Source organism: Hippopotamus amphibius, chromosome 1, assembly GCF_030028045.1.
Source record: "Hippopotamus amphibius kiboko isolate mHipAmp2 chromosome 1, mHipAmp2.hap2, whole genome shotgun sequence".
In the NCBI taxonomy this organism is placed as follows: Eukaryota; Metazoa; Chordata; class Mammalia; order Artiodactyla; family Hippopotamidae; genus Hippopotamus; species Hippopotamus amphibius.
Genome location: NC_080186.1, coordinates 142,519,419 through 142,534,849, shown reverse-complemented (window position 1 = coordinate 142,534,849; position 15,431 = coordinate 142,519,419). Strand labels below are relative to the sequence as shown.

Sequence of the window (15,431 nt, the reverse complement as noted above, 5' to 3'; positions counted from 1 at the left end):
TTGGAATAATTTCTTCTGCAGTGAATAGAACTGCAGTTCATTACTCTGGAGGCTTCCTTTAGGGAATGCTAAACTGAGCACTGCAAGCAATAGGGTGTGCACAGAACCTAGAGGGGCGACAGGAAGTAGTTCAGGAGTAGGTGGTTATACCCGAAGCACTTCTCTGGGAAAGAAATCAAGGTAGTCCTTGCTGGAAGCTGGGGTTGGCACACAGTATATACAGGCATACCTTGGAGATATTGTGGGTTTGGTTCCAGACCACTGCCATAAAGTGAATATTGCAATAAAGTGAGTCACATGCATTTTTTGGTTTCCCAGTGCATATAAAAGTTATGTTTATACTGTCGTCTAGTTAAGTGTACAATAACATTGTGTCTAAAAAAACAGTGTACACATATTACTTAAAATACTTATTGCTAAAAAGTGCTGTCATCTGAGCCTTCAGCAAGTTGTAATCCTTTTGCTGGTAGAAGGTCTTGCCTCAATGTCAATGGCTGCTGACTGATCCGGGTGGTGGTTGCTGAAGGTTGGGGTGACTGTGGCAATTTCTTAAAATAAGACAACAATGAAGCGTGCCACATTGATGGTCTCTTCCTTTCACAAGTGATTTTTCTGCAGCATGCAGTGCTGTTTGGTGGCATTTTACCCACAGTAGAACTTTCTAAATTGGAGTCAATCCTCTCAAACCTGCCACTGCTTTATCAACTGAATTTATGTAATATTCTAAATGCTTTGTTGTCATTTCAACCATCTTCACAGCATCTTCACTAAGAGCAGATCCCATCTCAAGATACAACTTTCTGGACTTCCTAGATGGCGCAGTGGTTAAGAATCCGCCTGCCAATGCAGGGGACATGGGTTCGATCCCTGCTCTTGGAAGATCCCACATGCCGTGGAGCAACTAAGCCCGTGTGCCACAACTACTGAAGCCCAAGCACCTAGAGCCCGTGCTCCCCAACAAGAGAAGCCACTGTAATGAGAAGCCCGAGCACTGCAATGAAGAGTAGCCCCTGCTCACTGCAACTAGAGAAAGCCCACATGCAGCAAGGAAGACCCAAAAGCAGCCAAAAAATAATAATAATAATAAAAAAATATATTAAAGAAAAATAAAATAAAATTCCTTGACAGATCAACACTTCCAGTGATGGGTTAATAATTCACTCATTTTATGCATGAGAACCCTGAGGTCTAGACAGGTCCCATAACTTGCTTATAGCTTTAAGATAACATAACAGAGAAACTGTAGTCCTAAATCAATTTATATGGAATCAGGCAGATTAAAACCCTTGGAGGGAATATCCAGCAAATATGTAATTATATTAAACTGGGTTTTAAATAAGAGATTTAGAATGGGTTTCCCTTGTTTCTGTCTTAACATATCTCTGCACCCTCTACTTTTTCAAGGGGATGAGAAAGCCATCTTTCAGGTTGAGTGGGCCCCAGGGGTGTGGACAGGGCCCAATATTCAAGCACCATCTTGGAGGGTCATGGACAGCTTTAAAATTGTTGACAGTGACCGAGCTCAACTTGGAGTGTGGCTCACTGTTCCTGGGGAACTTTGGCTAATTAATCAACAAACATCTTCAGGATGCCTACAGGAAGGCCTGGCATTTAACGGAAGCCACAGAAGCCCACTCCATCCCCCTCAGGAGGACTCACAGGCTTGTTGATATCCCCCTCCTAGAATCCACAGAAGTGAAATGATCACGGCAAATGGAATTTCCATTGCAAGCGGGGCAGGCAGACATCCACACTGTTACAGGGATCAAGCACTCAAGCAAGCTGCAAATTACTTTCTTCCCTAAGTGTATGTTAATGCCAAGATTTCCCTCAGATTATTTTCATTTTGAAAATTCATTGGGGTTTAATCTAATCATAGCATAATCTGTACACCTGACAAGAAAATAAATGATTTTTCCAATTCATCTAAAGGGCCTCCAGCACTTTTATTAGGATTCACTACCTCTTTAAAAAAGATGCGTGTGTGGATTCTTCATGGAATGAAAACCACATTGAAACCTGTAAATGTCTGTTCTGTGTCCAGATCAGCCTCAGGCAAAAGTGAAGGAGTGAGATTCCATCATCCTTCCTGCCTCTCTTTCTGTCTTTCATCTTCCTCCCTCTCTCCATCCTTCTTATTATGGTATGTTCTAGGTCTCCAGGTGCCCTCCACCCACCACCCCTGCAACCCACTACTTTCCTTCTTACCACCTCACATCTAATCCAATCCTGCTCCCTTTGATAGGAGCAAACTCAACACCTACTTCCCATATTCATCGGCCAAGGATAAAGTGGAACGTTACTTTCTGCAGTTTGCATCATTAAAATAGATTTTGTTTCCCTCCTAAATATACAAGTGTGTTACAACTTTAAATATGCTTCTTTAGACTTTATACAGCCTTCTCCCTCCAAACCTTGCTCCCTGCCACTCACAACCTATTCAGGCTGAAAATTGCAGTTTTCAAACTTGGCTTATCTCTCTCTCTCCCCCATCCCATCAAAACACACTGGTTTCATGTAACATTTCCTTCAAGTTTTATTCTGTGGCAACCAACTTGACATACAAATTGGAGCTGAAAATTTAAACTCAGGATCATTTGTATTTAACTGGGGTTTTTCAATGGATGAGTTAATCCAAAGTATAAGAAACAAACAGTTGAGGTTCTGTGAGCAAACAGTCTGGTATAATGCAAATAGCACTGGCCTGCCTGGAGAAGCTCATTCTAGATTTAGTCTATCAGAAATGACCAGGGGGACTTCCCTGATGGTTCAGTGGTTAAGAATCCCCCTGCCAATGCAGGGACATGGGTTCGAGCCCTGGTCTGGGAAGATCCCACATGCTGTAGAGCAGCTAAGCACATGCGTCACAACTACCGAGCCTGCGCTCTAGGGTCCATGTGCCGCAACTACCAAGCCTGTGTGCTGCAACTACTGAAGCCCTTGCGCCTCGAGCTCGTGCTCCACAACAAAAGAAGCCACTGTAATAAGAAGCCAGCACACCACAATGAAGAGTAGCCCCCACTCAGCGCAACTAGAGAAAGCCTGCATGCGGCAATGAAGACCCAGCGCAGCCAAAAAGACCAGGGTGGCCCTGGGCAGGTGACTTGTTCCACCCCTCCCCCCCGCCATGTCCCCCCACCCCCACCCCCGCCACGCCATGGTCTTCAGATTCTCATATGTGAGAATGGGGAGATTGGGACAAGAATGAAATTCAAGAAAGGTACAGCTTGCTACTTTGTACTGCTAGATGTAATATAACTAGACTGGTCAACCATATGTGGGGATAGAGCAGAGGATATTGGGCTATATGCCTTCCAGGACCCTCTGAGCTCCAAGATTTGGGGGTAGGGGTGCTTCTCCTGTGTATCCAAATCCCACCCATAATCAGTCCTGTCTCCTGTTGGCCTAGAAGCTGCTCTGCTCTTGGACATCTGGGCTCTACTTTGGCCTCACCTGACTTTCTGTGTTAATGGAGTAAACAGTGTCCGTCTGGTCTAACAGTCTGCAGGCATAGGCGATATTGACTGCTGTCTCCTGCTTATCTCCAGTCAAGACCCAGAGCCGGATCCCAGCCTCCCGCAGAGCAGCGATTGTGTCTGGAACTCCTTCCTGCAGACGGTCTTCGATCCCAGTGGCTCCTTGAGTGATTAAAGACATCAGAGCTCACATTTATGTTGAAAAAGTAGCTGCTTAATTTCCCCAAAGCCCTATCATGCCAGGCAATGATTATTCTCTATCTCCCATGTTCTATGCTGTGCTAAGCACCCAGGATACAGCAGTGAAATAGACAGAGCTGGTCCCACCCTCTCAGCGCTCAAAGGCCTGTTGAATAAGGATTGATAACAAAGCTATGTGAGGAGAGAAGCCCAGGGTGCTGGGCAAACATGTACCAGGAGACCTCTTCCGGAAGGTCAAGGAAGGCCTTGCTGAGGAGGTGCCATTTAAGCTCAGACCTGGAAGATAAACCCAAAAGGTGGGGAAAGAGATTCCAGGCAGAGGGATTAGCATGTTTGAAAGCCCAGAGGTCAGAGTAGAAGAAGACACAGGAAGGGAGGCAGGGGGACTTCCCTGGCGGTCCAGTGGTTAAGACTCCATGCTTCCAATGCAGGGGGCACGGATTCGATCCCTGGTCAGGGAACTAAGATCCCACAGGCTGCAAGGTGCAGCCAAAAAGTTAAAAACACAGAATGAAACAAACAAAAAAAGAGAGGCAGAACAGGGTGAGAGAGGAGGCGGGGCAAGGAGGGGCGGAGTTGGATAGGCAGAGTCTCAGGGCATGAAGGGATTTGGCATTTATTTGGTAGCAAACAAAGCTATTAAAGGGAGTTAAGTTGGAGAGTGATGCGATCAGTTTTTGATTTTAATAAGCTCATTCTAGAGTGAATTGGAGGGTGGAGGGAGCGGGATGAGATTCACGGCTAACAGACAGAGGAGAGCCTGCGGGGCTGGCCGGGCTGGCCTGGCGTGGCGGCAGCAGGAGGGGAAAGACGTGCAGAGACTGAAATCTTTGCTCTGCAAGTGCTCCCTGCAGGATTAATAGAGACCTGGGTTTTTGATAACATTCTGGGAGGGAACTAAAGATGTGGATTCCATCATTCTTTGAGCCAACCTTGATGAATATATACCCAAATATCTAATAGTGGCTAAGTGATTAAGCAAAAATAAATCTGCATTTAAATTGAGATTCATTTCAGACCACAGACTAATGGCTGCCCATTTCACTGTGGACAGGAACAGGCATGCCATTTCTTTTCTTTTTTTTTTTTTTTTTTAGAACTTTTATTGAGATACAGTTAACAATTTCTTTTCATAATCTCGAGTGACAGTAGGTTGGCAAAGCAGTCATGCTGGATGCATATTGAAAAGATCATTTAATATCGTGGGACTCTGTGTGAATGCGTGGCAGCTTTTTAATGGCATGGCAGTTTCTTGGTGGTAGGATGAAATCTCTTTTCCCAGCCTTAGTCCTCTTCATCCCAAGCCACCTCGAGGAAAGAAAAATAAACCTTTCTATCCTGAAATGTGCCTGCTTTGTATTTCAGGCCCAAGTGCGCAGGTAAACAACCCCGTGAAAAGTGATGCTCGAGCCCCATCTTTTCCTCTGAGCGTTAGCCTGGACGGTGAGACTGAGCTGATGTGTGTTCCAGGGAGGCGGAGTGAAGGAGAGAGGAGGAAAAAGACATGTAGTTGTGTGAAAGAGAAAATGAAACAGGAAGGTGGCGAGAGCCTTCGCAACCAGGGAAGCCAACGGGTCTTGACAAGTGTTGTCTCTTTCATGCACAACCAGCTCAGGGGCCCTTCTTACCAGCTGAGGCCAGAAGACTTCCCCGAAACAAAAAAACCTTAGGGGAGAGGGTGTGAAGGGGGTCAGGTGCTCTAATGGGATGACATTCCGGTGGTGGCCTGGGGTGCTGGATGGAGCTGTCTGGACTACTACCCTCCAGTTCCTGTTAAAATGGGTTCTCGAGGCTAGCTTTCCAGGGGGCCTCGTGAGGCAGCAGACAAAGGTCCCTGCAGTCCAAACACGGGAAACAAAAGGCCGAAGGGTGTAGGGAGCAAAACTGTCTCCTCCTTGCTTGCTACCCATCCAACCCAATCTTGCTGCTACCTTTTACATATGAAGAAGTATTACCATCTTCTTATTACCTGGGAATGCCCCCTTCACTGCCTGAGAGCTTGTGGAGTGTGATTTATCCAGAGGAGGTGCAAAGGCTCAGAGAGGTGCAGGGATGTGTCCCTGAGCACACGGCAAGATCTCCTCAGGGCCAAGATGTGGCCCTCATCCCCAGGTCAGCACTACCTCCCAAAATGAAAGAAGGCTTTTGACGCTTGGCCGGTATGTGCCTGCTGTTCAGGCATCACCTTTCCTAGATCTTGTTCCCAAGCTGTGAGGAGATTAATCTGATAAACAAAGCCTCCCCCTTCTCCCCTGACAACGCTTTTCCTTCAACAGAAATCCAGCGCTGTCTCTTAGCTGGTGCTTTCCATCTTTCCCCCAGAGTGCCCATCTAACGTGTACACTTCTTTACAGCAGCAGGGTGATTCTTGTAAAACACAAATCCGTCCCTGCTTTGACTCCCTTCCCCTCTCCAAACCTTTAGCATGTGATTTATATGGTCCTTCATAACCCGCACCCCGCTGACCTCTCTCACCTCATGTATCTCCCCCGCACTCCATGGTCCAGCCATAGCAGACCTCTGAGTTTCCACCCCAGCCCAGGCTTTCTTGCCTCCAGGCCTTCATTCGGGCCCTTTCCTCTCCTGGAACACCCTCCCCCTCTGACCAGCTCCTTTTCTCTGTTCAGTTCTGATCATCCTGCGCCCTCCTTGGCTCCACACTGGGTTGGTACCTTCTCCTATGTGCTTTCAATCCACCAGGTACATCTGCCAGCCCAGCTCTCATCCCATTCTGTCGAAATTACTTGTTTAATTGTCCAAGTTTCTTTGCGAGACGCTGAGCTCTGGGAGGGCAGGGTCCGTGGCTCTTGTTCCCTGTTGTAGCCACAATACCTAAGAGTGCTACTTGGCACATAGCCTCAATAAACCTTTGAATGACTGGAGGAGAAGCAACAGGTTCCATCCAGCAGGGAGTGCGGGAATGCTCCTGGGGCATCCCCGGGAAGCTGCATGTGGAGTCTGGGTTGGATATCGGCACAGCCCATTGGTGCCAAAGGCCTGGAAGTGCACCCCAGGGAGGCTCCTAATTGAGACGCATTTGTAGCGGTGTCAGAATCAAGGCCAAGAACTCCCTTTCCAGCTTGCCACATTCCTTTTTAAAAATGTAATGATAACTTATTTTTAGCTACCGAGTAAGGTGAGTCGATTCTCCAGATGCTGTGCTGTCTCCATGAGAAGCTCATCTCTGTTACTGAGGGACGCCTCAGCCTCATGCCGGAAACTGGCCCATCGCTGGAAGTCCTCTTCACTTAAGACCTATGGACAGGAAGAGGCTCATTCACAACTCTGGGTGACCCCCTCTCCCTGCCCATGTACTGGGCCTCCTATGGGGCAGTTTGAGCTTCACTGTACAATTAGCTGGGGCTTTCCCCTCAATGATTTTTTTTTTTTTTTTTAGATTCTTGAATTGTTGAAGGATGGATCTTCATGTTCCATTACCACCAAACTTCTGTTGAGCCCCTGTGATGCTCTGGGCACCGGAGGTATAGCAGTGATCAAGACAGACAAGAGCACTTACAGGCCTGGGCTTACATGCTAGTGGAGGGCGAGAGACATTATCCAAGCATGGATCATTTCAAGGAGTTCTAGCAGAAAACAAAGAGGGTGATATGGTGGCCTGTGACTGGGTAGGGGGATAGCTGTGGGAAGAGGGGTTATTTCATTTGGATCGTCAGGTCCCTTAGATAAGGTGACTTATAGGCTGAGATCCAGTGATGAGAAGGAATCAGTCATGGGGAGGGGCAAGTTCAAAGGCCATGAAACAGCAATGAACTTGGCTTTCTTTCTGTTCCTTGAACACACCAGTTGGCTTAAGGATGGAGAGACAGGTAGAGAGGACCAGCAATGAGGCTGGAAAGGTAAGCAGCGGCTAGATCTTGCCTAGCCTGGTAGACTATTCCATCAGCTAATGGAGGTGCCCGATGGCTGAAAGAATTCAACTAGAGAATCAACTGTAAAATAGACAGCTAGTGGGAAGTTGCTGTGTAACAAAGGGAGATCAACTCGGTGATGGGTGATGCCCTAGAGGGCCAGGACAGGGAGGGTGGGAGGGAGTCGTGGGAGGGAGGGGATATGGGGATATATGTATAAATACAGCTGATTCACTTTGGTGTACCTCATAAGCTGGTACAAGAGTATAAAGTAATTATATTCCAATAAAGAGCTTGAAAAAAAAAGAATTCAACCAGAGAGCATATTTTCCTCCTCTGGAGTCCACAGAACTTTTAGACACCCCTGTTGGCATTATATGCTCACTGTCTCTTAGGGTAATGAATGGTTCTTTTGTTCAAGCATCAAATATTCTTTAATTTTCCCTCCATGCACAGCACTATAGGAAAAACCAATGGAACACAGGTAGGCCTTTTGCTCTCCAGGAAGAACACTCTTATCAGAGGAGGCAAAAAGGGAATAGATAATTTCATTAATAATAATAAAAAAAGGTGGTAAGGATATAATTACAATATATAGAGTAGTAAGTGCTGGTCACTGTCCCAGGCACTGTACCTGTGTTACCTTAGCTAATCTCCATGACAACTGAGGTAGGGAACACTAGCACCGTTTTACAGATAAGAACATCCCAAAGCTCAAAGAAGTGAAGAAACCTGCCCAAGGTCACACCACAGGTACGTGGTAAGATTGGGACTTGTTCCCTAGTAGGTCTGGCTTTAAAGTGGGTGCTTTTAAAACTTTATGGTGCACTAAGCACCACAACAGAGATGAAGAGCTCTGGGGATTTATGGAGGAGAAACCGCTTCTAGCCATCTTGAAATGTATGCCCATCGTAGCTCCCCTATCTGATTTTAGGTGCCTCATAGGTGCCCCAGCTCTAGGACTCATAGCTCTTTGCCTGCTCTCCTGTAAGGGCTGCAATGTGAAAGACCTGCAGGGCATAAGGTGGGTTATCTACTTGACTACAGCTGGGCCAAGGGCAATGCCCTCGGAGTGGCAGGAATTGTGACCAATCCCAGATCACAGAAAGATATGCCCCTCCTCAAATGCAGCAGCTGCTGCGCGGCTCTTTGCAGCTACGTAGCTGTTCAAGAATGGAGATATGTGTATAAAAACAGACGATTGAACTTGGTGTACCCCCAAAAAATAAAAAAAATAAAAAAATAAAAAAAAAGAATGGAGATCCAGTTTTCCAGACTTTCTACATTTTCAGGAGAAACCAGAAATCTAGATTTGTATGTGATCGTATAAAATCTCCCGAATTCCAAACGCAAATGTTAAAAAGAATATTTGAAGGCCAAATTGTAACGTGAAAAAAATGATGAGTCATAGTTTATCAGTTACATAGACCATGGAGACCAAGGAACCACAAAGTCACACTAATAAGGAACCTTGCCATTCAGATTTCTGTCCCAGTAAAATTGTCAAAGTCGTGGGTCTTTGTGGTAAGGATAGCTAATTTTGAAAATATTAAAACAACCAACATTGAGGCTCTTCTAAAAAGAAATAGAAAAGACAGAAATAGGGTCGAGGCCTTCAGCCACTAAGCATGGAATTTGTTCTTACCTTCTTGGCTATGCACAGTGTTCGAAGGCCGTCTCTTGCATACAAGTCTAGATGCCTTTGGGTCCGGGCTTGTATTTTTCTCACCTTCTTTTCCACACCAGTGTCAGTCACTGTCAATAGCCATTGTCCCCCATGAGGTCACGGACAAATGCTTAGGGATCCCATTCCTAACACTCTGGAATCTTTAGAGGAGAAATTCCCTTACACCCCTACTCTCCCCGCCATGCTCCGCACCCCCCCGCCCCCCAAACACAGAGCAACTCTCCCAGGCTGCCCTGGAAGGTGGTAACCCCATGGGTCCTTACATTGTCTGCTCCCTATATCTGGTCATCAAAAGTCTGGCTGAGAGAAGTACATTTAGGGAAGGTAGGTGGTTTCAGGTATTGTTCCCAAACACCTGTTTGCAGGAATTCCCTGGGGGTCCAGTGGTTGGGACTCTGTGCTTCCACTGCAGAGGGCACAGGTTTGATCCTTGGTCAGGGAACTAAGATCCCACATGCTGTGGAGGTGGGGCAGGGGGAACAAAACATGGATAACCCAAACACTTGTTTGCATCATAACCATCTGGGAAATTAAACACATACTAGAGATTTGCAGGTCATGTTGAAGGCTTGCTGAATCAGGGGACCGGAAGTCTGAGTGCTTGTTGTTACCTAAGGAGTTTTCCATGTGGCCAGTTTAGCCCTGGATGACCGGCTGTTTGCTAAGTCTCAGACATCCCTATTCATCTCCTTCTCTGTCATCTACTTTAGTCGTTACTGCAAGTTGATTCCAAGACGGCTACAGACCTAAACCTCATTGCTACATTCCTCACCATACTGGGTTTGCTGAGTTGGGCTTAGAAAAAATATTTTTTGGATTCCTATAAATCTAGTGTGAAAAATATTTCATTGTGTTGTTCACAGTCCCCCCTTTGAAGTCCTACATAATATGTTTCTCTTAGAAGAAATGTATCTTTTTCTTTTGAACTTCCAGTACTTTTCTCTATCAGATAAAAAAGAATTTTTCTGCCTGGCTTGGCAGTTATGGGGCAGGATTGATGCCATCACCTCTTCCTTTATCTAAGATGTTACAGACATCAGTAGTCAGTGCCAGCACTTTGTAATCCGAGCCTGGAAAAAACTTTAGAATCCTTCTCTACCTTGACTGGATTGAGATCTTTAGAAGCCCTAAGCAGTAAACAGATCTTATGCACCTCGTCCATCCCTCCACATAAGGCAAAATTAAAAGTACAATTCTTAATAGTAGGTTAAGTATAAGGAAACCCAACAAAGCTCTGACTTTCTCCATGATACTATTCTAAGGCTGTTGTATGCGGTATAAAAATCCTTTCAAAGATTATTTTCTCATTGTTCAGCTGTTACTGGTTTCCCGGTGCCTTAAGCACAGTCTTCGTGCCTTGTCTTTTTGGACACTATCTACGGTATTTTATTTTCAAAGACATCAGCTCCTGAGATTAAATACATTCTGCCTTCTACCTGTGTGCCTGTGAGTTTACCTTTTTTGCTCAGGCTACCAGGAACCTCAGGGTCAAATTGAGTGTTCAAACATTCATTTTTTAAACCTGAGGTTATTTTCTCCCCTCCTTTTGAAATCTTTGTTTCTCGAATCTTATCGTAGCACTATACGTGGATCTTTTATTGGAGGCATCACTAATCCAATTTGGAAGCAGGTGAGGAACAAAGAAACATCTCCAGGGCAGCGTGGAAGGCTGTTGCCCAGGGAGAGAATGCCGTCGCTCCCTTGACTCACAAACACTGAATTCACTTGTCTGCCAGAGTCTGGGGCTGGAGAGACTTAATTAGCTCCCCTCCCATTCTAAACACACATCAATCCCCATGAACCTCTTGGCTCTGATCCATAGCTGATAATGCAGGAGGCGCAGGGCTGCCCGGGCAATCCTAAAGCTTGGCTAGAATCTACTATCCTGGGAGAATCATAGCCCCATAACTGTCTTCTTGTTAGCAATCAGGAAGCGGCTGCACACTAATTCACGCTACTCCAAAATAGGACACTGATATGTAGGGACTTTGGAACACTTTTCTGGCTTGGAGCAAGTTTATGAAAATCCATTTGGGGGCAGCTGGGGAAAGGGATGATAAAGAGGACCACCTGAGGCTTCCCAGAGTGAACCGAGCCAGATGCAGTATCCTGGCGGCATGGAAAGAGCTCTGAACCAGGATTCAGGATACCTCCACGTAGGATTTACCACTAGTTAGCTGGGCCACTTCTCTTAAGTCACTTCTCTCTTTGGGTTCAGTTGGCTTCTCTCCAAAACTAAGAGTTAGGACCACAGTGTGTTCTAGGCTATGTTAATGGATGTCCTGGTGAAAAAAAAATTGTGTATGGAGAGTCCATCTTTAAATGAGTTTGGAAAACTAGAAACTGGGATAAGTAAAGTTAAAGAAGTTCCTCTATGACAAGACTGCCCAAAGCCTTTGATAAGCTAATAACGAGCTCTGTAATTCTCCATGTCATGGAGACACGAAAAGCAGTGCATGTTAAGGAAGCTGCTTTGAGGAGAGCATCTTTTTTTTTTCCTTCCCTCTTTTTTGGCTGCACAGCAGCGCTTCTGGGATCTTAGTTCCCTGACCAGGGATCGAACCTGTGCCCTCGGCAGTGAAAGCATGGAGTCCTAGCCCCTGGACTGCCAGGGAGTTCCTGAGGAGAGCATTTTGAGGGCTTGTGTTCCAGTTGGGACCTGCTGGATTGAGTGGCAGTATAACCTGAGCCTCTGGTTACCATTCCACGCTGCCTGTTAAACGACAGAGCCCTCTCTTCTTGGAACCTGGTGAGGTGGACTCACCGCAGGCTGGGTCTTCCAACAGGTCCATGATAACGCAGTCGGCACCCTTGGTGTAGACGATAATCTCACCGGTCAGCGGGTGCCTCACAACCACGGACATCCTCTTCCTGACTGAGTCAAACTCCAGGGTGCAGAGGACATCGAAGGTGAGGCAGGTGCCCTGGGGCAAGCGCACCGTCACCTGCTCGGGCGTCCGGGACACCAGCGTGAAGCTGTAGGCATGGGCAGCGTGCACCAGGGCGGCCTCATCGGGGCTCTCTGCCTCGTAACAGAGCTCAGGGCTGGCCAGGCCGAGGGCTGGAGCCTGCAGCACCTCCTCCAGGGAGGCACCCGGTCCTGCCCCCAGGATGTCACCCTGCTCCCATGTACTGCTCCTGTAGCCGCCATCGGTAGAATAGCTGCCACTGCACACAGACGAGTTGTCTCTCTCTTCCGAGTCTGTGGTGGGCATCTTGGCCCCCAAACTCTCCCCCAGGTCTGTGTCAGAGGGCGCAGTGGACGAGAATGACTGGCTGAGGCTTGAAAGTTTCAACCTGTGGAACAGCTGCTGAATCTTCTCTAGGGATGTCGCCAGAGCCTTGGTTGAGGGTGGCACCATGACCTTATGGTAAAGGAGGGAAGGAGAACGTCACTCTCCAGGTTGGGAAAACTATCAAGCTGTCTTATGGCAGAATGTGAATCTCATTTCGGGCTTTCAGTGATGGTGGGCAAGTCCTCTTCCCTCTGTGAGCCTTAGTTTACCAACCTATAACATGTTAGGCCCCTGGTTTCCTTGCAGCCCTGACTTCCTAGGGATTGGGGATGCTCATTTTCCTCTACGTTATGCCCATCCCACTCTGATCACAGGCAAAGCAAAGCAAAGGATTCAAAAGCCAGACTCATAGTAGGAGTTCACGTGTCCTGAACCCTCACCATTGCCTTGTCTGCTTTATTTCTGCTTGTAGCATCTCACTTCATCCTTCCAGCAACACTAGGGGATCCTATCTTATCCTAATTTCTGGATGAGGAAACTGAGACATAGAGTGGTTAAATTGGCTGTGACCACTCAGTGTGTAGGTAGCAGAGCTGGGTCTCAAATCTGGGTCTGTCTGACTCCAGGGATTGGGTTCTTGAGCTACTGGCCAGCTAAAGCCTCCCCATTAATGTGAAAATTGAGAATTGGATGCTGTCCTTCCCCAAACGGTGCCTCTTTCTCTCTTGAAAATAAGAAGAATTTCTCAGATAATGCTTCCTGCCCCCCAAGGCTCCCTGAGGACTTCTGACAACTTGCCAACTTTTCAGGATAGTTTAGAATCTGGGTGTAATAATGGGGGCTCTGGTTTGGTGCCTGGATGAACCCTCTTTTTGTTGATTTTGCGGCCACATGTTATAACACCGAATTATTCATCACTTAGAAAGGAGCTTGGGTGGGTGTATGTGGATAATCAAAGATAAATCTCTCTTCAGTACTGAAAAATAATTCAAAGTATAACCTCCTATAAATGGCCACCCAGCTGCATTATCTCCCAGTTGGCAGAACTTCACACATGGTGTTAATTTTTTAACCCTCCATTAAAAAGCAGATACCACTATACCATGATATGATTATAGAATTGTACAGATGGTTCTGCCACGTATTCACCATACATCCTCATTAAGTTACTCAAGCTCTCTGAGCCACTGTTTCTTCACTTGTTAAATGCAAAGACATACCCTATAGGGTTGTTGGGCTATGAGGATTAAATGAGAGTGCAGGTGACATGTTTGGCATGGAGCCTGGCACATAGCAAGTGCTCAGTAAATCTTAACTTTTAACATCTACCCAGCAGACAGACAGACGCAAAATGCAAAACCTACATAGAGAGCTCATATGGAACTTTTTATAGTTTATTTTAAAAATGAGGAGGTTTGGACGTCCCTTGTTGCGCAGTGGTTAAGAATCTGCCTGCCAATGCAGGGGACTCGGGTTCTAGCCCTGGTCTAGAAGATCTCATAAGCCATGGAGCAACTAAGCCCGTGCGCCACAACTACTGAGCCTGCGTTCTAGAGCCTGTGAGCCACAACTACTGAAGCTCTCGTGCCATAACTGCTGAAGCCACTGCAATGAAAAGCCCAAGCACTGCAATGTAGAGTAGCCCGCACTAGCGGCAACCAGAGGAAGCCCGTGCAGCAACGAAGACCCAACGCAGCCAAAAATAATAAATAAATAAATAAAATAAAACAAGATAAAGTAAAATAAAATAAAACGAGGAGATTGAGGCCCAGAGAGGATAAGAGCTCTATTCAAAGTCTTACAGTGATGGAATGGTAACACTGTGGCTAGGACCCAAGTGTCTCATCCCCCTGTGCATGGCTTGCCCCTCTCCCTCCTCCCATCCATCCCATCCTCACCATCACCAGTCCTTACCCTCTGCCGGGGCTTGGTGGTTGTGGAGACCATGACTGAGTTGCAGATGGTTAAGGCAAGGAAGAAGTCAGCAATGGAGGAGGCGGTGGAGAGGGAAGGCTTGGTGGGCCTGCTGTCTGACAAGCTCTCCAGCCACAGGGCTGCATCTCGTACCTTGGTCAGGAGGTTTTTATCTGGAGTCACATCTTTTTCCTGGGAGGGAAAGGCCTGGGTCAGAGTCTTTCTTGAAGGAACTGGGGAGGAAGGCCCCCTCCAGCAGATTCTTTCAAGCCTGGGAAAGGCCAGTACAGTCCTCCCTGCAGTCCTGCATCCAGCACGTCTCCCCTCCCCTGGGCCTGGACATTGTAGACTCTGACTGGGTTCCTCCTTTTCCCTCAACCCCACATGTCCATCAGTTATAGGCATTGACAGTTCTTCCCCCTCAGGGTCTCCCCACCATTCACCCCTCATTCCTGATGCTTCCAGCCAGGCTCAGACCCTCTAGGCCTCCAGCCTGAATTTCCGCATCAGCCTCTAAAGTGAGCTGGCTGCCTTTCATGTCTTTTCTTTCAAACCCTTCATATGTATCACCCATTCAGTCTCCTAAAATACCATTTCCCTCAAGGTATTCTTGAGCTTGAAAAACCTCCAGGAGATCTTCATTGTAAACACGATCAATTCAGCCTGGCATCTAAATTCTTTTCCAGGGACTTCCTTGGTGGCGCAGTGGTTGAGAATCTGCCTACCAAAGAAGGGGACATGGGTTCAATCCCTGGTCCAGGAAGATCCCACATGCCATGGAGCAACTAAGCCTGTGTGCCACATCTACTGAGCCTGTGCTCTAGATCTTGCGAGCCACAACTACTGAGCCCATGCGCCACAACTAGTGAAGCCTGTGTGCTTTAGGACCCTCATGCCACAATTACTGAGCCCATGGGCTACAACTACTGAAGCCCACTGGCCTAGAGCCTGTGCTCTGCAACAAGAGAAGCCACGGCAATGAGAAGCCTGAGCATGGCAACGAAGACCCAACTCAAGTAGACCCTGCTTGCTGCAACTAGAGAAAGCC

The 15,431-nt window shown here is 47.0% G+C and overlaps 1 protein-coding gene across 3 annotated transcripts in view; it reads right to left on the bottom strand.

Moving 5' to 3' along the window:
- Positions 1-15,431, bottom strand: part of ATP10B (ATPase phospholipid transporting 10B (putative)) — a 330,102-nt gene that overhangs the window by 36,221 nt on the left and 278,450 nt on the right. For all 3 annotated transcript variants that reach the window (XM_057729720.1, XM_057729733.1, XM_057729726.1), the window contains 5 exons: positions 14,384-14,575; positions 11,998-12,598; positions 9,192-9,301; positions 6,806-6,932; positions 3,454-3,638 (listed from right to left, as the gene is read on the bottom strand). In XM_057729720.1, coding sequence (XP_057585703.1) covers positions 3,454-3,638; positions 6,806-6,932; positions 9,192-9,301; positions 11,998-12,598; positions 14,384-14,575 — 1,215 coding nt within the window. The remainder of the gene's footprint in view (positions 1-3,453; positions 3,639-6,805; positions 6,933-9,191; positions 9,302-11,997; positions 12,599-14,383; positions 14,576-15,431) is intronic.